The sequence below is a fragment of the Mastigoproctus giganteus genome, chromosome 9 (assembly GCF_048544385.1).
Source record: "Mastigoproctus giganteus isolate SK-2022 chromosome 9, ASM4854438v1, whole genome shotgun sequence".
Lineage (NCBI taxonomy): Eukaryota > Metazoa > Arthropoda > Arachnida > Uropygi > Thelyphonidae > Mastigoproctus > Mastigoproctus giganteus.
In genome coordinates, this window is record NC_143583.1 from 200190876 (window position 1) to 200215461 (window position 24586).

The 24586-nt window shown below is 38.2% G+C and overlaps 1 protein-coding gene across 1 annotated transcript in view; it reads right to left on the reverse strand.

The window, feature by feature from the left end:
- Window positions 1–24586, reverse strand: part of LOC150081017 (sodium- and chloride-dependent glycine transporter 1-like) — a 455858-nt gene that overhangs the window by 351075 nt on the left and 80197 nt on the right. The window contains exon 6 of the mRNA XM_090380891.1: window positions 1767–1899. Within this exon, the coding sequence (XP_090237017.1) occupies window positions 1767–1899 (133 nt within the window). The remainder of the gene's footprint in view (window positions 1–1766; window positions 1900–24586) is intronic.

Below are 24586 nucleotides of genomic sequence, written 5' to 3' on the forward strand. Positions count from 1 at the left end.
ATTGGGTGATACCACATTCAAGGTGGTGGCGAATGAAAAGATTTAGGATTAATTAAGCAGTCCAACTTGAACTTCTCTGGGCAGTACAGAGAGATTGCTAGGACAGCTCGCAAGGTTCTGTTAATGACATACAGGAATTTTTCCAGCAAGGACAAGAAGGTGATTATTTCATTGTAGAATCACAATAGTTAAACATATCTTAAATACTGTATGCAGTTCTGGAGGCCTCATTTTAGGAATGATGTGGATCTGTTGGAACTGCTGCACAGAAGAGCAACAAGGTTAATCAAGATACAAAAGGGTACTCTTATCAAGAAAGACTTCAGTTCTGCAAATTGCAGTGCTTGGAAACTAGACCTGTGAAACCTAATGTAGTGTTTAAGCTTTAAATGGATTGAGTAAACTAAATGCTGATGGCATCCTTACTCTTTCTGGGAAAACATGAATAATGGGACAAATTTAAATTGAAAAAGGATGGTTGTAGGATAGATGTGTGAAAATTTGATTTCAGCCAGAGAGTAATTGATTGCTGGAACAAACTTTCATCTGATGTTATGGAATTGGGTAGTTTGAATAAACTTAAGGATGTATTAGACAAATTATCAAAGGGGATGAAGGATGTATTAGACAAATTGTCAAACAGGATGCACAGAAAAGGTGGGTAGTTTTTCTTTTTTATTTGCTTTGGCTGATGCTCTAGACACTTGCCTTATTGCATTGTTTACCACTGCTAATACTAACATATACAAAGTTATCCAAGAAAAGGTCTAAATGGGATTGGAGAAGTGTATTTTTAGAGAAATATTGCAGCTGAGATTTTGTAATAAATTCTAAATCAAGACTTTACAGTTGTCTGTTCTGTTGTTTTTTTTCCCAAAATCTGTTCACTAACTTTCTTGAAGAATTTTCAAGCTTCCAGTTCCATTGAACTGGAAATATACCTTCTCTGATTTTTGACTTCACTTTTTTTTTTCTTTTTTTTTTCGTACAACGTGAGCAATACACGAAGGAACCAGTTTTTTTCCTGCTTCGTGTATCGTGGCCGTGAGGTCCAACTAGAGAGCATGGCACCATCGTAATATCCAAGCCCGAGGTGGGATTCGAACCCGCGACCTTTTGGTTGCCAGGCAGGCACTTTACCCACCTGGCTAGCCCAGTCAGCTTGACTTTACTAACGTGCAAAAACTGTAGTTTTAAATATCACAAGCTGTCATCATCCATAACTTTTAAGAAATTCTTCATTAGACCTACCTTTATGTGAAGCAGTTGTAAAAATATCTTTGTTTGATCAATCAGTAGCTTACAGATGACATTTTTCTTTCCAGGTACAAGGTTCACGAGGAGGCCAAATACTAGTTTTGAATGAACGGTTTTGGCTGGACTGACACACTCACATGAAAAAGCAGCAATAATATTTTGTATAGCCATATTATAGACCTAGTTAAAATGTCTGCAATGGTCACTGTCCTTCCATCACTGTCTAGAAAGACAGTTTGTGTTGTCTAGACAGGAGAACTATTATCTCATTTTTTTTTTGCACTGCATGCAAAGCAGTCTGGTTAAGATTAATGAACAAAAAATCTTCAGCGTTCATCCAATAAGCTGAGTTCATATCCAGAAATCTAGGCTTTTCCATGAAAATCTATCTAATATATATTTCATCACGCAGCAGCAAATGTGTAAAATAAAATAGCAAGAATATTAATTCTTAATATTAATTAAGAAAATAAATACCCTAATACTATAATAATAATAATAATGCATACTTTTCCTGAGGTCTTGATTCCTCTTATGGTACACAAGAATATAACAATCCAAGAAAACAAAAGAGTCACAGATAAATCCCATTTGACATTTCCAAGATCATGAATTCCACTAGTTAAATTCAAAACATAGCGTCTGTTAAAAAAAAAAAAAAAGGCATTATTTATATGGGGAAAAGGTAACAAAAGTAATGCATGAACTGAAGTATACATTTAAAGAACCATACATTTTGGAGATTTATGCCTGATTCCTTTGTGTTAAAAAATAATAAATATAACAGCATACAGCCATTACATTTTCATCCCAGACAGCATACGAAATACAGATAACTAGGAAAGTGTGGGATATGGAATCCTGAGAATCTAGGCCGTGTGAGAAGGGGAGTTGTTGTTATTTGGTTTTTAGGAGCATTAGCAACTAAGGCCATATTGCTCCGAGGATATGCAGTGGTCATTCCCTGACTTATCTACATCCTTCGTATTTGGTGGTCACGGGCTCGAACTCTGGTCTAATCAAGAAGCGTGTGCTATGCACTGCCGCTCTTGCCCACCTGGCTGTGGAGGCGCCTGAGAAGAGGAGTTGAAATACAGTTCTATTGCTCTGAATGAACAATGCTTAAGAAACTTGGCACACCCAGGGTCCTGAGCTGGATATCACCATTCTTCTCTTTTTTGGTGATTCCCTTCTACTTTCTCTCTCTCTCTCTCTCTCTCTCTCAGAGTACTCAAATTTTTTTTGGCTGGTGTAGCATAAGCCTCGGGGTTCCTTGCACCATATGGGTAATAATAATAATAACTAGGGGGCTCTGCCCATGCTTGCTTTGCTCACCAACCTCCACTGATGTAGACTCGAACGTTTTCTCGTTCGAGTCTACACCAGTCCTTTTCACTCTTCAACGCTTCTCTGTCATCATAAATGTAGATTTGGCCAAATTGTGGAACATCTCTAACGGACATTAAACTCGTCATTCCTTTCACCGTGGCACCTCCTTGTATTTGTATTGTAAAAGGGCCACTGCCACCTTTTAATGCCGGCATTAAAAGATGCGAAGGCATAAAGATTGTTGTAGACTTGAACATTTTCTTGGAAGTGTCTCCCTTTTTCCATTTCGTCAAAAGACAGTCTTTAAAGCATCTCGATATTATTACTATTATTATATTAGGGTTACCCGTAATTGATTACATAAACAAATTAGTTAGCCCTAGGGAGATTGTGTAAAGCTCATGAGATAGAATTTTTCTCAACATGGCTAGTACTTATTGACAGGCTGGACAGTTTTACGGAAATGGGATACACTTAAATAGAAAGGGTACAATAATATTAGCTGATGTTATTAAGCAGTTATTATTTTTGATCAGAACGCTGTTGAGCTTGGGGGAGGGGAACAGACTAATATTGGCCCGAAGTAGCTGAGCCGTCAGGAGCGAGAGTGCAGTATCACACACTCTTTGAGTGGACCAGGTTCAAAGCTAAACAGAATTAACAATTGTATTTATGATTTATAGTAAATGCCTCTGACTTGGTGGCCATGCCAGAGTATAAACAAGAACATTTTAATAGTTTAACAGCATCTACAAGCAGAAGTGAAATTGATTTCTGCACTGCTTCTATTGGACATAACATAGACTGAAAAGCAAAGTATATGGGATTAAAGGACTGCTGGTGATCCTCACTGCACAAGCAAATATATGGGCTGTGCTAGGGTTGCTAAGAACAAAAACAGGCATATTTGTTTTTGATACTCCATTTATGATATTTATATTTATTTATTAATCCAATTTATTTATTAATTTATGATACTTCTAGCAGTGTATACAAGCAAGTATACACTAATGCTAGGAGTATCATAAATAAATTTGATGAATTTGAAATACTGGCTAAGTCATCAAATGCACACATTAATAGGAATATCAGAAGCATGGTGCCACTCATACATAGGATATTTATGAGTGGCATACATAGTGTATTTATGAGTACAGAAAGGATATTTATTTATTTATTTAAAATATGTACAGTTCTGGCCTAACTGGACAAACCCAGAGTGTGATGTATAGATATCATACAAGATAAAGCCAAATACAATCTGATTGGTCCACTTGACATCGATGGTTCGACTGTTGATGATCCTGCTCAGATAGCAAACAAACTGAATGAGTATTTTGCATCTACATTCACACGTGAGGAATTATTAAGGTTTGAAAATGGCAGAAGGTTATCAAATTGTAGCAGGATACTTAATGATTTTGTAATAACTGAGAGCAAAGTGGAAGAGAAATTGTTGAAGTTAAATGTAAGAAAAGCACCTGGGGTGGATGGGATCTATCCAGTTATATTAAAGGAGGCGGCAAAGCAACTAAGCAAACCATTAGCCATAATTATGAGAGCATCCTTGGACTCAGGGGAGGTTTCCACGGACTGGAGATGTGCAAATGTATCCCCAATTCACAAAGGGGGATCGAAGGGTGACATGGGTAATTACAGACCAGTTAGTTTAACTTCTGTTGCGGGTAAAATAATGGAGTCACTGGTTAAAGATGCATTGCAGGATCATCTAGACAAGACTGCAGCAATAATCTAGACAAGACTGCAGCAATAATTCAGACACAGCATGGGTTTGTTAAGGGAAAGTCTTGTCTGACAAATTTGATAGGATATTATGATGTGGTTACAAAGGAACTGGATGCAAAAAACAATTTTGATATCATATATTTGGATTTCGGGAAAGCTTTTGACACTGTTGCGCATGGAAGACTACTGTACAAATTGGAGCAGAATGGTATTAAGGGTAAGTTGCTACAATGGATAAAAGGATGGTTAAGCGGGAGAAGACAGAGGGTAGTAATCAATGGGTGCTGCTCTTCTTGGACTAATGTTATTAGTGGAGTCCCACAGGGTTTGGTATTGGGTCCAGTTGTTTTGTATATTTATCAATGATATTGATGAAGGTATATCAGGCTTAGTGTCGAAGTTTGCAGATGATACAAAGGTTGGCAGGGTTGTTAATGACAGTAATGGCAGTGTGCTACTGCAACAGGATCTAGATAATTTGGGCAGATGGGCTAAGAAGTGGCAACTGAAGTTTAACCTTGACAAATGCAAAGTACTGCATATGGGTAGAAGTAACCCCAGAGAAATGTACCAACTGTGTGGTACTACACTTAAGGTGGTAGAAAATGAAAAAGACCTGGGAATAATTGTGCAGGCAGATATGAAGTTTTCTGAGCAATGCAGACAGGCTGCCAGGGCAGGTCATGGGGTTTTGTCAATGATATATAGGAATTTTGCTAGCAGGGAAAAGGAGGTGATTATCCCTCTGTATAAGGCAATGGTCAGGCCACGCCTTGAGTACTGTGTACAGGTCTGGAGGCCTCATTTTAGGAAGGATGTAGATTTACTTGAGCGTGTACAGAGAAGGGCAACAAGATTGGTGAGGGGAATGAAGGGATCCTCTTATGAAGAGAGGCTTAATTTCTGCAAATTGCAGTGGCTGGAGACTAGGCACCTGCGCAGTGATCTGATTGAGGTGTATAAGGCCGTGAATGGGTTCAGCATGCTGAATTCTGATGGGATCCTTCCACTTGTTCAGATTAAGAACCTAAGGGGGCATAAATTCAAATTAAGAAAAGACAGATGTAGATTGGATGTGCGGAAATTTGCCTTTAGCCAGCGGGTGGTTAATTGCTGGAACAAACTTCCATCTGTCATTGTGGAAGTTGATAGGTTGAATAAATTTAAAGAGGAACTGGACAGGCATTTGGAGGGAATGGTGTGATTTTTTTTTTTTTTTTTTTGGCTGATGCTGCATAAGCTCATACATTTGCTTTCTTGCATCACGTGCCACTACTACTACTACTACAAAGTAATGTTGTTGTACGTTGTTTGTGTTGAGTGATTGGCCACTTAGTCCAAACAACCTTCAGTTTTTAGTCATCATCCCCATCCCACGAAGGAAGGCCATTTTGTGCAATGTTATTCTAATCAGTTATACACAACATAGTAAAATAAATCCCACCCCCAAAGCCCACATAACAGGGTAAGTTATGAAAAGGGGAAGAGGAACGGAAAGGAAAGGAACATGAATCATATAAACCAGTGTTTCTCAACCTTTTTTTAATTATCATCCCCTAAAGGACTTTTTTAGACAATTTTTTTTCCTAATTGCCCCCCCCCATGAAATTTTAAACAAAATACGGTTGATTCCAGTTATTTGGGACACATCGGGACTAGTGCATTTTGGCCCAATTAAGCGGCTGCCCCAATTATCTGAAGTTTCACGTAAATAGTTAAAAATACAATGGACCCCCCACTTTACAACTGGTTCATTGTACAATCAAATCACGTTATGATGGACTCACCATAGTAAAGTACCATTCACTATACGATGTGTGTGGCCGACTGGGCTAGCCATGTGGGTAAAGTGCCTGCCTGGCAACCCAAAGGTCGAGGGTTCGATTCCCACCTTGGGCTTGAGTCAAAGTACTGCAAAAACTTTGGGAGGTGCATTATGGCCACAGAAGCCTATGCGCCAACAACTACAAAAAAATATATATATACGATGTGTAGTAAGTGCTGGTCATTGTGATCACGTTTGTGAATTGAATTTTAATTCTATTTAACAGCGATTCTAATTAGCGTAAATAGGAGGAATATTATCTACAGGATATAAAAATAAAGATATATTAAGCACAATTTTACCCTTTATTACCTTACCAATTAAAAAATTAAATCATACATGATAATTGGAATAATTGATATGTACTGTAATATGTACATACTAACTAGTTGACATTTCTGTTCATTGACATTGGTGGGTGGGGGTTAAAATTTAAAACAGTAAAAAGATAAGCAATCAATAACAAAGAATACAGCACACACAAATTGCAAGTAACATGATACGCACAAGTGAGAATGGAGTAACAAGTTACAAAGCTTTAAAAACAGGAGTGAAGAGCAGATTCTGAAAATTAATTTTTTTATATGATTAAAGATTCCAAGGAAGTGTAAACACATTTCACTGTAATAACCCACAGAATTCCAGCTATCGGTATTATCGCAAATTCAATAAGGTCAAGTTTACTATCCATTTATGATAGATTGCACTAACAGAAAAGCCCAATAAACAAGTGACTGCTAATTGTTTTATGGTTATGACTTCCAGAAATTCGACTGAACCACGTGGTGTGGTCGGAGACAATCGTAGGTTAATCTGCAGTGCTGCTGTCTCTTTCTCTGATTAAAGGGCATATTGTCCCAATTAATCGAAGTAAACCCCGGCTATTTTCTCGATTGGGTTCTGTTTTTTAAGTGTGGCCTGACCATTGCCTTGTATAACAGGATAATCACCTCCCTGTCCCTGCTAGCAAAATTCCTATATATCATTGACAAGACTCCATGACCTGCCCTGGCAGCCCCTCTGCACTGCTCAGTTTCTGATTCTGATTCTTTCCTTTGTTGGTATTTTATTTTATGAACTAAAACCACTTTCAACCATATAAGACGTCGGAAAACAAAGCAGTACTTTGGCCATTTCAGACCACATTGTTCGATAAAGAAGTTTAGTTGTTTTTGATCCCCACAACTCAGCCTTTCCACCTTTTCTGAATTTATATTTGCATTCTTAGTTACATTTTAATTCAATGAGTTGTTCTTGAATTTCTTCACTAGCAGACCCAGCATCACATCCATGGCTTCACTTCAAAAGCAAATAAATCTAAAAATCTACTTTTCATTTCACCTTTTAAAGAACACAAATGATCTGATAATTCTTAAGATCATTCTCGGTGAGAGATTCATTCATTTAAGCTAACTCTTGCATACCATGAAATTGTTTTCTCATTAATTTACTTTCAAATATTTCCAGTTTTTCAGTGAATGCTTTTAATATGCATTTGCAGCCTATCACTGTAATTAATTTCCCTTTAAGTTGATGTGATACTTCATTAAGCTTTCGAAAAATCCAAGCCATATAAGTATATGTTGGTTTTGTGTTTACTTATCTCCTTTGCTAAATCTGTATCTCCTTCGCTTTCTAAACAACTAATTATCATATCAAAAAGGTTTACAAATCTTGTTAGACAGTTTCCTTTAGAAAGCCATCTAACTTCTGTACGTAAAAGAAGCCTCGCATACTGTTCTTCATTATCAATACAAAATTTTCTGAAAAGGTGATCATCTTTGCTATATTATTTTATTTTATTGATGGTTTTAATAACTATACTGAGAGATTGATAAAGAACTGGACTAATATTTTTTGCAACCAGATGATGTCAGTGCACAATTCAGTGTATTGCAAGAACTTCGGGACATACTTCCTTTAAGTGGGCTATAAAACCTTTGTCTTCCAACCATGGAACTAGCACCATCAGTGGCATAAGATATCAAATTTTCAAATTGTGTTTGTTTTTTGTCAAACCATGTTTTTACAGCAGCAAAAATGGATGCTATAATACAGTCAGTTTCTATAGATTGTACAAACAACATCCCTTCTTGCAATTTACAATCATCATTGAAATACCATATGCCATCAGAAGGGCCTTTTTGTCAGTAACTGTGGATTCATCAATCTGAATAGAAAATCTTCTTGTTTTTAGTTTGTCAGTTAGCTGCACTTCAATTTTAACTGATATCGCATTGATTCGTCTTTGAATTGAATTTTTGCTCAATGGCAATGCTTTTAAAATACTGGAAGGATTTTGATGCATCACTGTTGAAATTACAGTCTATAATGCAGGTCATGTCACAGTCTCAGCAACTGTATGAGCATTACAAGTTTTTGCAATGATTTCTGCAATTTTATAAGACACAATCATTCCATCGTCATTTGTTTCTGTGTTCTTCATAAATAAGGAAGTAACAGTGTTATGTTGCTCAAAATTCTGTTTAAAATTTAAAAAATATACAATATGTTTAACTTTATCAGGTTGTTTCCTTTTTAAGTGATCTAAACATCTTGATGATTTCATAAACTCATTTTAAAAGAACTATTACACATAAGACACATAGGCTGTCTTGAGTCAAATGGGCTTTCAATAAAACCATAAGCTTTAGATATTCATCCAGATGCTGTTGACACTTTTTCTTTTCTTTCAGCATTTGACATGATTGATGATGGGCTGAATAACTACAAAGAATTAAATAACAAAATATAAACTATTTTTAATTCAAATCTCATTACTCTCATCTCATAGCCCATGTCACTCACAAAAGCAATGTGGATCAAGAATAAACAACTTCCACGAGGAAACAATAAATCAATACTAATTGTTGCTTAGAAAGTAGAAACAATACAATGAAACATTTTCTCATCTTATCCATGCCTCATATATTGACCAATGAAACAAAAGAATGAATAAATAAATAAACCATGCCCACCATACAGCAGCTATTTTGGAAAGACACAAATGCCAAGGATTGCGGAGGCATTACCTCTGAAAGCATATAGGCATTTAATGACTATGAAAAGGAGGTTGAATTAAATCAGGCCCACTATCTTCCTTTTTTTTTAGAATATTTAGCATTAGTAGGTGATCCAAGAAAGCCACCATATAGAGCATCAGGCAAAACAATAAAAAAAAAAAAAAATACCCTTCCCATTTCACCCATCCATTCACTCCAAATGTTTGTATAGTTCTGCCTTGAACTTATTTAAATTGCTGACCTCCACTACAACAGTTCCATCTGTTTAGCCAGTGTGCGTTGAAACAAACTTCCATGTTTGTTTCAACACACACTGGCTAAAGGTAAATTTTTGCACATCTATTCTACAACTGTCTTTCCTCAATTTGAATTTATGTCCCCTTAGGTGAGTAATCTGAGCAAGAGGAAGAATCCCATTAGCATTGAGTTTACTCAATCCATTCAAGGTCTTCTACACCTCAATTAGATCACCTAGCAGGTGCCTAGTCTCCAGAAGCTGCAATTTGCAGAACTTAAGCCTTTCTTGATAACACCAACCCTTTGTTCCACTCACCAATGCCCTTCTCTGTACTCGTTCCAGTAGTTTTATAACTTTGCTAAAATGAGGCCTCCAGACCTGTATACAGTACTCAAGGTGTGGCCCGACCACTGCCTTATACAAGGGAACATCACCCCCTAGAAAAATCATCACCCCATCACCTGCTAGAAAAATTCCTGTATATTACTGATAAGACACCATGAGCTACTCTTGCAGTCTTTTTGCACTATTCAGAAAACTTTGTATCCGACTGCACAATTACCCCCAGGTCCTTTTCATTCTTCACTATCCTGGGTGTAGTAACACCCAGTTGATACATTACTCTGGGGTTACTGCTACCCATATGGAGTATTTTACATTTGTCGATGTTAAACTTCAGTTGCCCTCTCAGCCCATCTGTTCAACTTTTTCAGATCCTGTTGCAGTAGGATACTATCATTAATGTCATTACCAACCTTGCCAACTTTTGTATCGTCTGCAAACTTAGACATTAAGCCTGATATACCTTCATCAATATAATTGCTAAATACAGAAAACAACAATGGGGCCCAACACCGAACCCTTGTGGACTCCACTAATAACATTAGTCCATGAAGAGCAGTGTCCATTGATAACCACTCCCTGTTTTCTCCCACTCAACCATCCTTTTATCCATAGTAGCAACTTGCCCTTAATGCCATACTGTTCCAATTTGTACAGTAGTCTTCCATGTGCCACAGTTTCAAAAGCTTTCCTAAACTCCAAGTATATGATATCAAAATTATTCTTTGCATCCAATTCCTTTGTGACCACATCATAGTATCTAATCAAATTTGTCAGACAAGACTTCCCCTTAACCAACCATTGCTGTGTCTGACTTACAACTGCAGTCTTGTCTAGATGATCCTGCATTGCTTCCTTAACCAGTGACTCCATTATATTTCCCTGCAACAGAAGTTAGATTAACAGATCTGTAATTACCAGTGTCACTCTTTGTGAATTGGGGACACATTTGCACATATCCAGTCCCTGGTGACATTCCATGCACTGGAGATGTGCAAATAAGCTTTCATAATTATGGCTAAGGGTTTGCTTACTTCTTTTGCTGCCTCATTTAATATAACTGGATAGATCCCATCCACCCCAGGTGCTCTCCTTATGTTTAACTTCAACAATTTCTCCTCCACTTTGCTCTCAGTTATTACAAAATCATTTAGTAATAAATGATTTTGTAAAAACACCCTGTTAGAGTTTGATAAACTTCTGGCATTCCCCTCTTTAAATAACTCCTCATGTGTGAATGTAGATGCAAAATACTCATTCAGATTATCAGCTACCTGAGCATAGTCAAATCATCTATGTTAAGTGGACCAATCTGATTCATCCCTTTCCTAGAGTTTACATAAATAAAGAACTCTTTGCTGTTTTTCTTTGCATCCTTTGCCAAAGATTTCTTGTAACCTGGCTTCGTCTGCCTAACCTCCTTTGTGACTTGATTACAGACTAGCTTATATCTGACATAAGCTTCTGTGTCGCTTGATAATTTATATGCATCCCATGCATTTTTCTTCTCTGCCACGATCCGAATTAATTCATCTGATATCCATTTAGGCCTAAATCCTGAACAGTATTCCTTAGTTGGTATGAAAAGCCTGTTACCCTCCAAGATTAAGTCCCTGAAGACTTCCCATTTAGAATTCACTGTTGTAACATGATCAGTTGATTCCACTGTATAGAATTTAAAAACTCTCCAACACCACTGTAGTCACCTTTATGAAAGCAAAAACCCTCCCCCTTACCCCTGATGGTAGTTACGTCTTTAAGTAAATCCCACATTAGTACACTGTGATCACTGCCACCTAGTGGTTCTTTTATTTGCAGATAATTAACACATGAAGAATCACTGCTGGTAATCAGATCAAGAGTATTACTCCCTCTGGTTGCCCCTCGAACATGTTGCTGTAGAAAACAATCCTCCAATAAATCCACAAAAGTCTTGCTAGTGCACGAGTGACCAACCCACAAGTTCCAGACAATATCTGGAAAGTTAAAATCCCCTACTACAAGACTTTCTGATTTATTGGCCCACTCTATTTCTCTGCAGAACTGTTTGTTGTACTCATCAGTCATTAGGCCTATAACACATTACTACTCTTGTTTTCCCTTTCCCAGTGTTTATGTCACACCAAACAGCCTCAACATTACACTGTCCACCCATATCAACTGGATGCACTTCCTTAGATTTTATGTGTTTTTTTAACTAACTGCATAAGCCCTCCTCCCTTCCTACCCTGTCCATCCTTTCTATACACCTTGTACTCTCCAAATTCCAATTCTGCACTGCCTATATCCTAGTGGCACCATGTCTCTAATATCCCAACAATATCTGCTTTTGATGTCTTGACCAGCACTTCAAATTCATCAAATTTATTTTTTATACTGCTAGCATTGGTGTACATGTAAGTATACATACACCTATTCTTACTCTTAGTTACCCTAACATAGTCCATGTATTTACTTGTTCAATGATGACTCCCAGCAGCCCTTGAAATCCCCAGTACCTCGTTTTGCAGGCTGCTGCTCATTCTAATACAAGCAGTGCAAGAATCACTTTCACCTCTGCCTGTGGCTACTGTTAATTTATTAGAACACTTCTACAAGTGTTCCTTGTAGAAACAGTCTCTCCAGTTAACAAGCACAGAACTTTTATCAAAATTTCTCACTAACTCCTAATATAACATACCTATATGTTAAAAATCAGTTGTCTCTGGGGAAAAGAAAATCCAATGACAGAAACTGAATATTAAGGAATAAGATGCAGTCAGGTAGGGTTGAACAATGGAGGGCCACAGCCATTGTAATACCCATGATTTTTTCACCTCCCCAAAAAAACAATTTGGGGACAATTTGGGGTCAGTTGGGGACAATATTGCCTCCAGTGAGAATTCCTGATATAAATTATCAGTCAAGAATCATCCAGTTCGGTAGGGAGAGTCTGCAACTGGGGGATATGTTCATGATTAAGATGCATGCACAATGTAAGGCAGTTCACCCAGCTGACATGGGTGGCCACTGTATGCAGTGAAGCAGTCACTTTGCTACCGTACACAAGCTCTGGGAAAATTAAAATGAGAATAGGAATATGTTCTAGTACAAATGATTGTAATGAATATAATTAACAACTAAATAAATGGAGTCGACCAGTTAATCAGAATATCTCATAATGGAGGATTTCCAGATATTGACCTCTGTTTTAAAATAGATAGTGTTTAAGCTTAAAATAGGAACATTAGCATGAGTAGAGGCATATGATGGTTGTACAGCATCAGCTAAAAAGAAGGAAGAAACAAAAAACGAAAAAAAAAAAAAAAAAAATTCCCACTTCACCCATCCATTCGCTCCAAAAGTTTGTCAAATTCTATCTTGAATTTATTTAAGCTACCAACACTTCCATCAAACCGCGTTTTTAGAGCAGCAAAAATGGATGCAACAACCGATGGAAGTTTCTTCCAGCAATCAACCACCCGCTGGCTAAAGGCAAATTTCCACACATCTATTCTACAACTGTCTTTCCTCAATTTGAATCTATGCCACGTCAGGTGAGTAATCTGAACAAGAGGAAGAATCCCATCAGCATTTGCTCAAACCATTCAAGGCCTTATACAGCTCATCAGGTCACCAAGCAGGTGCCTAGTTTCCAGACTCTGTATTTGCTTAACTTAAGCCTTTCTTGGTAAGAGCAACCCTTTGTTCCCATCGCCAAACTCATTGTCCTTCTCTGTATTCATTCCAGCAGCTCTACATCCTTCCTAAAATGAAGCCTCCAGTCCTGTATGCAGTACTCAAAGTGTGGCCCGACTGCCTTATACAAATGGATAATCACCACCTTATCCCTGCTAGAAAAATTACTGTATATCATTGACAAAACCTCATGAGCTGCTCTGGCAGCCTGTCTACACTGTTATTTTGGGTTATATATTTTTTTTTTATGAGCATTTGCAACTAAGGCCATTTGCTCCGGGGATATGCAGTGGTCATTCCCTGACCTTTCCGCATCCTCCGTATTCGGTGGTCACAGGCTCGAACCCAGGTCTAATCAAGAAGTGTGTGCTACGTACTGCTGCTCCTGCCCACCTGACTATGGAGGCGCCTCCTGTCCTGTCTACACTGCTCGGAAAACTTCATATCTGACTGCACAATTACCCCAGGTCTTTTTCATTCTCCACTACCCTGAGTATAGTACCACACAGTTGTTATGTTACTCTCAGGTTTCTGCTGCTCATATGCAGTAATTTGCAATTGTAAATGTTAAACAGGAATATATGATCACAAAATTATTTTTTACATCCAGTTTTTTTTTTGATGGAATCGTAGTATCAAATAAAATTCGTCAAACAAGACTACTCCTTAACAAACCCATGCTGTGTCTGAACTATGACTACAGTCTTGTCCAGATTATCCTGAAATGCTTCTTTAATCATTGACTCCATTATTTTCCTCATAACAGAAGTTAAACTAATAGGTCTGTAATTACTCATGCCACCCTTAGATCCCGCTTTGTGAATTGGGGATGTATTTCCATATCTCCAGTCCATGGGGATCTCACCCAAATCTAAGGATGCTTTCATAATTATGGCTAAAGGTTTGCTTACTTCCTTTGCTGCCTCCTTTAATATAAATGGATAGATCCCATCCACCCCAGGTGCCTTTCCTATGTTTAACATCAACAATTTCTCCTCCACTTTACTCTTAGTTATTACAAAATCATTTAGCTCTCTGTTAGAGTTTTATAAACTCTGGCCTCTAATTCCCCACATAATTCCTTATATGTGAATGTAGATTCAAATTACTTTTTCAGTTTTTCAGCTGCCTCAGCTGGATCATCAACAGTCGAACCACTGATATGAAGTGGACCAATTTGATTTAGCATTAGCAAAGACACATGATGCAAGAAAGCAAGCTTATATAGCACCAGCCAAAAAAAAAACAAAAAAAACACTCTTATTTCACCCATCCACTCGTTCCAAATGTTTGTCAAGTTCTGCCTTGAATCTATTTAAGCTATCAACTTCTACAACTGTGGCTGATTGTTGGAAGTTTGTTCCAGCAATCAACCACCCGCTGGCTAAAGGCAAACTTCCGAACATCTATCCTATGACCATCTTTCCTCGATATGAATTTATGTCCCCTCAGTCAATTAATCTGGGCAAGAGGCAGAATCCCATCAGCATTGAGCTTGCTCAAACCATTCAAGGCCTTATACACCTCAATCAGATCACCTGGCAGATGCCTAGTCACCAGAAATTGTAATTTGCAAATCTTAAGCCTTTCTTCATAAGAGCAACTCTTTCTTCCATTCACTAATCTTGTTGCCCTTCTCTGTACTCGTTCCAGAAGCTCTACATCCTTCCTAAAATGAGGCCTCCCGACCTGTATACAGTACTCAAGGTGTGGCCTGACCATTGCTTTATGCAAGGGGATAATCACTTCCTTATCCCTGACAGAAAAAATCCTGTATATCATTGACAAGAAACCATCAACTACTCTTGCAGACTGTCTGCACTGAAAACATCAGAAAACATCATATCTAACTGCACAATTACCCCCAGGTCCTTTTCATTCTCTACTACCTTGAGTGTAGTACTACATAGTTTATATGTTACTCTGGGGTTACTACTACCCATATGCAGCACATTACACAAATGTTAAACTGAAGTTGCCACCTCTCAGCCCATCTGCTCAACGTTTCTAGATCCTCTTGCAGTAGCGTACTGTCGTTAGTGTCGTTAACAACCCTGCCAACCTTCATATCATCTGCAAACTTATACATTAAGCCTGATATACCTTCATCAATATCATTAATAAATACAGAAAAAAACAATGTACTCAACACTGAACCCTGGGTGACTCCACTAATTTAGCCCACGAAGAGTAACATTAGCCCACGAAGAGTAGTGTCCATTGATTACCACTCTCTGTCTATCCCACTCAACCTACCCTCTATCCATAGCAGTATTTTGCCCTTAATGCCATACTGCTCCAATTTGTACAGTAGTCTTTCACATGCAAAAGTACCAAAGTTTTCCTAAGATTCAAGTATATGATATAAAAATTAATTTTTTTTTTGAATCCAGTTCCTTTGTGACCACATCACAGTATCCAATCAAATTGGTTATACAAGACTTCCCTTTAACAAATCCATGCTGTGTCTGAACTATAACTGAAGTGTTGTCTAGATCCTGCAGTGCTTCTTTAACCAGCGCCTCCATTAATTTCCCAGGAACAGAAGTTAAGCTAACAGGTCTGTAATTATTTGTGTCACCCTTTGATCCTCCTTTGTGAGTTGGGGTCACATTTGCACATCTCCAGTCCATGGGTACCTCTCCTGGGTCCAAGAAAACTTTCATAATTATAGCTAAGCATTTGCTTACTTCCTTTGCTGCCTCCTTTAATATAACTGGATAGATCCTATCCACCCCAGGTGGCTTTTTTGTGTTTATCTTCAACAATTTCTCCTCCACTTTGCTATCAGTTATTAAAAAAGCATTTAACTCACTACCATAGTTTAATATACTTTATTCAAGGTAGTGCAATATCATGGCAACTCATTGTGAAGGTATTCATAATATGAGATATAATTAAATAGTAGACATAATTAAATACAGTAGATATAATTAAACATTATTCTACTACCAAGGTAGTAGAAATGCATAAACCATTTTTGGTTTATACATTTATACTACCTTGGTAGTAGAAATGATGTAAGTGCAGTACCCATGCATAAACCAACTTCTTCTATTGTAATATCTCATATTGTGAAATCTTTACAATGAGTTGCCCTCCTTATACCTCAAATAAGTAAAATAACTAACACGTTCCCATTACAGAAAACTACTGTTACATATTTATTACATACTTATAACTTACTTATAAATAATTAATGCTTCTCCAGTTGAGAAGTCTACTGTTACATATTTTCAGTTCAATACCACCGCTCAGCAGTTTCGAAGCCATTTGTCTCCTCATCAGTGAGTATGTAGGTACCCCTTATACCACTAGGTACTTACCTTCTCACTGATGAGAAGCCAAATACTTATTACTTATTTAAAGTATAAGGAGGGCAACTCACTGTGAAGAATTTCACAATATGGGATATTATAATAATGATGTCAATGAACAAATTTCACTTTGTCTAAAAAATTCAACTATGCAGTAATTATGCAAACGCACTAAATAATGTAATAGTTTCAGACTTTCTGCCCTAAAATATCATTAGTCTAAGAAGCACTTTACGGTATCCTCATATTGTGTAAATAAGTTACAATTGGGTTGTCATCCCTTATACCACTGGGTATCTACTCTCTCGCTGATGAGAAGCCAAAGAGCCTCAAAACAGTGCAGTCTGAGTGGTGGTACTTAAAACAGAAAATAAGTAACAATATTCTTCTCTAATGGGGAAGTGTTACTGATTTATAAATAATAAATATGAGGTTAGTCAAGTAAAGGCAGATAACAAGGGATACTAAGAAAAACAGCAAAGACTTCTTTACTTATGTAAATTCTAGAAGGATGGGGATGAATTGGTCCCCTTGATATTGATGGTTCAACTGTTGATGATCCTGTTCAGCTAGCTGTGATGATCCTGTTCAGGTAGATTTGTAATAACTGAGAGAAAAGTGGAGGAGTAATTGTTGAAGAGAAACATAAGAAAGGCATCTGGGGTGGATGGGATCTATCCAGTTATATTAAAGAAGGCAGCAAAAGAAGTAAGCAAACCCTTAGCCATAATTATAAGAGCATCCTTCGATTTAGGTAGGTCCCCACGAACTGGAGTTGTACAAATGTATCCCTAATTCCCAAAGGGGGGGGGGATCAAAGGATGATATGAGCAATTACACACCTGTTAGTTTAACTTCTGTTCTGGGGAAAATAATGAAGTCCCTGGTTAAATAAGCATTACGGGATCATTGAGACAAGACTGCATTGTATATTGCTCCGGGGATATGCGGTGGTCATTCCCTGACCTTTCTGCATCCTCCATATTTGGTGATCATGGGCTCGAACCCCGGTCTAATCAAGAAACGTGTGCTACGCACTGCTGCTCCTGCCCACCTGGCTACAGAAGTGCTATAAGAGTGCAGTTATAGTTCAGACACAGCATGAATGTTAAGGGGAAATCGCGTCTGACCAATTTCATTGGATACTACAATGTAGTCACAAAGGAACTGGATCAAAAAATAATTTTAATATCATATACTTGGATTTCAGGAAAGCTTTTGATACTGTTTCACATAAAAGACAGCTGTACAAATTGGGGCAGTATGGAATTAATGGCAAGTTGCTGCTAGGGATAAAGGGACGTTTGAGTGCGAGAAGACAAAGAGTGGTAATCAATGGCACTGCTCTTTGTGGAATAATGTCATTAGGGGAATCCACCAGGGTTCGGTGTTGGGACCATTGTTGTTTGCTGTATTTATCAATGATATTGATGAAGGTATATCACGCTTAATATCAAAGTTTGCAGATGATACAAAGGTTGGTAGAGTTGTTAATAACATTATGCTGCTTCAACAGGATCTGGAAAAGTTGGGCAAATGGGCTGAGAAGTAGAAACTGAAGTTTAACATTTAAAAATGCAAAGTACTGCATATGGGTAGCAGTAACCCCAGAAAAATGTACCAACTGGGTGGTGTTACACTCAGTGTAGTGGAAAATGAAAGAGACCTGGGAGTAATTTTGCAGCCAGATATAAAGTTTTATGAGCAGTGCAGACAGGTTGCCAGAGTAGGTCATAGGGTCTTGTCAATGATAAATAGAAATTTCGCTAGCAGGTATAAGGAAGGTGATTATCCCCTTGTATAAGGCAATGGTCAGGCTACACTTTGAGTACTGTGTACAGGTCTGGAAGCCTTATTTTAGAATGTAGAGTTGCTATAATGAGTACAGAGAAGGGCAACAAGACTGGTGAGGGGAACAAAGGGATGCTCTTATGAAGAAATGCTTAAGTTCTGCAAATTTCAGCATCTGGAGACTAGGCATCTGCAAGGTGATCTGATTGAGATGTATAAGGCCTTGAATGGATTGAGCAGGCTCAATGCTGATGGGATTCTTCCTCTTGCTCAGATTACAAACCTGAGGAAGCATAAACTGAAAGTGAGGAAAGACAGTTGTTGAATAGATGTGTGGAAATTTGCCTTTAGCCAATGGGTAATTGATTGCAGGAACAAACTTACATCTGTCGCTGTGCAAGTTGATAGCTTAAATGAATTCAAGGAAGAAGTGGACAAACGTTTGGAGTGAATGGATGGGTGAAATGGGATGTATTTTTTTTTTTGGCTGATGCTGTATAAGCTTGCTTTCTTGCATCATATGCCTCTATTAATGCTAATGGTTAGCCACATCTTAAGTACTGCACACAGGTCTGGAAGCCTTGATAAACTGTGGCTCTGTTAGAGCACATGCAAAGAGCAACAAGATTAGTGAAAGGAAAAAATGGGGTGCTCTTAACAGGAAAGCCCCCATTCTTCAAATTCCAGCATCTGTTTTTAGACAAGTGCGAGGATTTCAGATGGAGGTGTTTAAAAGGCTTTGAATGGATTGAGTAATCACAATGTTGATGGAATACTTCCTCTTGCTCACACATGGGTGGGGGGGGGGCATAAATTTAATTTTTTTGGGTGATGCCGTATAAGCTTGCTTTCTTGCATCATTTGTCACTACTAATACTAATTCTAAGATATAATGTCACATAAACTGAACTTCTGAAAAATCACAGTTTTTGGATATTTGTATTAGCAGCAAATCATGCAAGAAAGCAAGCTTATCTATAACAGCAAAAAAACAAAAATAAAAAAATCCCATTTCACCTATCCATCCTCTGCAATAATTGTCTGCTTCTTCCTTCAATTTATTCCAATTATCTACTTCCACAACAAAGGATGGAACCTTGATTTGGCAATCAACCACCTGGTTGCTAAAGGCCAACTTCTCTACATCTATTCTGCAACCATCTTTTCCCTATATGAATTTATATACCATCATGTGCATAGTCTGAGCAAGAGGAGGAATCCTATCAGCGCTGAGTTTCTCAAGCCATTCAAAGCCATATACATCTCAATTAGGTCACCTTGCAGATGCCTAGTCTCCAGATGCTGCAATTTTCAGAACAGAAGCCTTTCTTGGTAAGAGCACCCCTTTGTTCCCCTCACCAATCTCATTACCCTTCTCTGTACACATTCCACTAGCTTTACACATTTCTAAAATGAGGCCTCCAGATCTGTATGCAGTACTCAAGATGCAGCCTAACCCTTGCCTTATATAATGGGACAATTACCTCCTTATGCCTGATAGCAAAATCCCTGTATATCACTGACAAGACCCATGAGCTGTCCTGGCACCTGTGTGCACTGCTCAGAGGACATCATATTCATATGCAGTACCTTGCATTTGTCAATGTTAAACTTCAACTGCTATATTTCAGCCCATCAGCCTAATTTTTCTTGATCTTGTTGCAGTAGCTCACCCTGATTACTGTCATTAACTACCCTGCCAATCTTTGTATCATTTTTTTTACCAGTTTTGTACCAATTTTGGTAGAAAACTGACAATTCACTACTTCTCCCAATTCCAAAACACAGAAAAACAGACATGCCTAAAATTTTAATGTACAATTGTCTCATACATGTCAGTCAGTCATACTGTGCAGGTTCTTTCCAAATTGGTCAAGAAATAATTGGATATGGTGACACAGGTTTAACAAAGGAAATGTATGCAAAAAACTTTGACATCATATACTTTGATTTCAGAAAAGCTTTTCATACTACTGCACATAAAAGACTGCTATACAAATTGGAGCTGTGTGGCATTAAAGAAAATTTGTCGCTAAGGATAAAGGGATGATTGAGCATGAGAAGACAGAGAGTGGTTATCAATGGATACTACTCTTTTTGGACTAATGTTATTAGTGGAGCCCTCCAGGGTTTGGTGCTGGGCTTGTTGTTTTCGATAATTATTAATGGTTTTGATTGAAGGTTGGCAGGGTGGTTAATCACAGTAATTAGAAATTGTTCAATCCTTTTAAAGTAGCACAGTGCTTACTGTGCTACTGCAACAGAATCTCAACAATTGGACAGATGGGCTGAGAAGGTGCAATTGAGGTTCAATATTGGTAAATACAGGGTACTGTATATGGGTAGCAGTAATCGAAAATTAACATGCCAACTCTATGGTATCACACTTAGTTTAGTGGAGAACAATACAGACCATGGGACAATTGTGCAGTAGTTCCTTGAACAGTGCAGACAGGCTACCAAAGCAACTCACAGAGATTTTGTCAATGACATATAGAAATGGAGCTGGCAGGGATAATGAGGTGATTATTCCACTGTATAAGGTAATTTTTAGGCCATATCTTGAAGGATGTGGATCTGTTGGAATAGGCGAAGAGAAGAAAAGAACAAAAGGTTCTATTGCCAGGAAAGGCTTTAGTTCTGCAAACAATGCCTGGCATCTAGGCAGCTGCATGGAGATTATGGAGTTGAAGTGTTTAGCATTAGCTTTAATATGATGCAAGAAAGCAAAGCCTTATACAACTCAATCAGATCACCTTGCAGCTCCGTAGCCAGGTGGGAAGGAGCAGCAGTGCGTAGCACTCGCTTCTTGATTAGACCGGGGTTCGAGCCCATCACCACCAAATACGGAGGATGCGGAAAGTTCAGGGAATGACCACCGCATATCCCGGAGCAATATGGCCTTAGTTGCTAATGCTCCTAAAAATCAAATAACAAACAAACAAACCTTGCAGCTGCCTAGTCTTCAGATGCTGAAATTTGCAGAGCTGAAGCCTTCCTAGGTAAGGGGCACCCCTTTGTTTCCTCACCAATCTTGTTGTCATTGTCTGTACTCATTCCAACAGCTCTACATCCTTCCTAAATGAGGCCTCCAGACCTGTATGCAGTACTCAAGGTGTGGCCTGACCATTACCTTATACAAAGGGATAATCACCTCCTTATCCCTGCAAGAAAAATTCCTGTATGTCATTGACAAAACCCCATCAGCTGTCCTGCACCCTGTCTACACTGCTCAGAAAACTTCATATCTGACTACACAATTATCTCCAGGTCTTTTTCATTCTCCACTATCCTGAGTACAGTACCACACAGTTGTGCAGTCAGATATGACTGCTGTTTAAGAAGTTTTCTGAGTAGTGCAGGCAGGGTGTCAAGACAGTTCATGGGATTTTCTCAATGACATACAGTAAGCTTGATCAATTTTCTATAATTGACGATTTGCTTCATCAATTATAGAAAACAACAATGGGCAGAACACTGAACCATGGGAGACTCCACTAATAAAATTAGTCCATGAAGAGCAGTGTCCATTGATTACTTCTCCCACTCAACCATCATTTTATTCAAGCAGCAACTTGCCCTTAATGCCACATGGCTCAAATTTGTATAGCATACTTTTATGAGCAACATTATCAAAAGCAAGCTTTACTAAAATCCAAATATATAATATCAAAATCAATTTTTGCATCCAATTCCTTTGTGACCACATCATAATATACAATAGAATTTGTTAGACAAGACTTCCCCCTTAACAAACCCATGCTGTATCTGAATTATAACTGCAGTCTTGTCTCGATGATCCTGAAATGCTTCTTTAACCAATGACTCCATTATTTTCCCTGGAATAGAAGTTAAACTAACAAGTCAGTATTTATTCGTGTCAAAATTTTATCCCTCTTTGTGAATTGGGGATACATTCAGACATCTCCAGTCGGTGGGGACCTCCCCCAAATCCAAAGATGCTCTCATAATTATGGCTAAGGATTTGCTTACATGTTCGGGAGGCAACTAGAGGGAGTAATACTTTTGATCTGATTATCAGTAATGAATCTTCATGCATCTAGAATCTGCAGATAAAGGAACCACAAGGTGGCAGTGATCACAGTGTGCTGAAGTGGGATTTACTCAAAGAGGTAACTACCATCAAAGGTAAAGCGAAGGGTTTTTGCTTTCATAAAGGTGACTATGGTGGTCTGAGACAGTATTTAAATTCTATATGGTGGAAACAACTGATGATGTTACCAACAGCAAATTCAAAATGGGAAGCATTCAAAGAATTAATCTTGGAAGCTACTAGGCTTTTCATACCAACAAAGAAATATTTTTAAAGATTTAGGCCTAAATGATATCAGACGAACTAATTAGACATATCATAGAGAAGAAAAATGCATGGGATACATATAAATTAACATGTGACACAGAAGCATATGATAGATATAAGCTGGTCTGTAACCAAGTTACAAAGGAGGTTAGGCAGGCGAAGGCAGATTACGATAAATCTTTGGCAAAGGATGCAAAGAAAACAGCAAAGAGTTCCTTACTTATTTAAACTCTAGAAGGAACGGGATAAATCAGATTGGTCCACTTGATATTGATGGCTGAACTGTTGATGATCCTGCACAGGTAGCTAACAAACTAAATGAATACTTTGCATCAACATTCACACATGAGGAGTTATTCAGGGAGGGGAATGCCAAAGGTGTATTCAACTCTAGCAGTAAGCTACATAATAACTGAGAGTAAAGTGGAGGAGAAATTGTTGAAGATAAACACAAGAAAGGTACCTGGGGTGGATGGAATCTATCCAGTTATATTAAAGGAGGCGGCAAAGGAAGTAAGCAAACCCTTAGCCATAATTATGAGAGCTTCCCTGGACTCAGGGAAGGTACTCATGGACTAGATGTGTGCAAATATGACCCCAATCCACAAAGGAGGATCAAAGAGAGACACAGGTAATTACAGACCTGTTAGTTTAACTTCTGTTCCAAGAAAATTAATGGAGGCACTGGTTAAAGAAGCATTGCAGGATCATCTAGACAAGACTTCAGTTATAGATCGGACACAGCATGGATTTGTTAAGGGGAAGTCTTGTCTAACTAATTTGATTGGATACTATGATGTAGTCACAAAGGAACTGGATGCAAAGAATAACTTTGATATCATATATTTGGATCTTAGAAAAGCCTTTGATACTGTTGCACATGGAAGACTGCTGCCCAAATTGGAGCAATGTGGCATTAAGGGCAAGTTATTTACATGGATAAAGAAATGGTTAAGAGGTAGAAGACAGAGGGTGACTATCAATGGGCACTGCTCTTCGTGGACTAATGTTATTAGTGGAGTCCCTCAGGGTTCAGTGTTGGGTCCATTGTTGTTTTCTTTATTTATAAATGATACTGATGATGGTATATCGGGTTTAATGTCCAAGTTTGCAGATGATATGAAGGTTGGCAGGGTTGTTAATGATACTAATGACAGTACACTGCTGCAACAGGATCTAGAAAAGTTGAGCAAATGGGCTGGGAGGTGGCAAATGAAGTTTAACATTGACAAATGTAATGTACTACATATGGGAAGCAGTAATCCCAGAGTAATGTATCAACTCTGTTGTGCCACACTGACAGTGGTAGAGAATGAAAAGGACCTGGGGGTAATTGTGCAGGCAGATATGAAGTTTTCTGGGTAGTGTAGATGATCTGCAAGAGTAGCTCATGGTGTCTTGTCAATGATATACAGGAATTTTTGTAGCAGGCATAAGGAGGTGATTATCTCCTTGTATAATGCAATGGTCAGGCCACACCTTAAGTACTGTATACAGGTCTGGAGGCCTCATTTTAAGAAGGATGTAGAGCTGTTGGAACGAGTACAGAGAAGGGCAACAAGATTAGTGAATGGAACAAAGGGTTGTTCTTATGAAGAAAGGCTTAAGTTTTGAAAGTTACAGTGTCTGGAGTCTAGGCACCTGCGAGGTGATCTGATTGAAGTGTATAAAGCCTTGAATGGTTTGAGCATGCTCAATGCTGATGGGATTCTTCCTCTT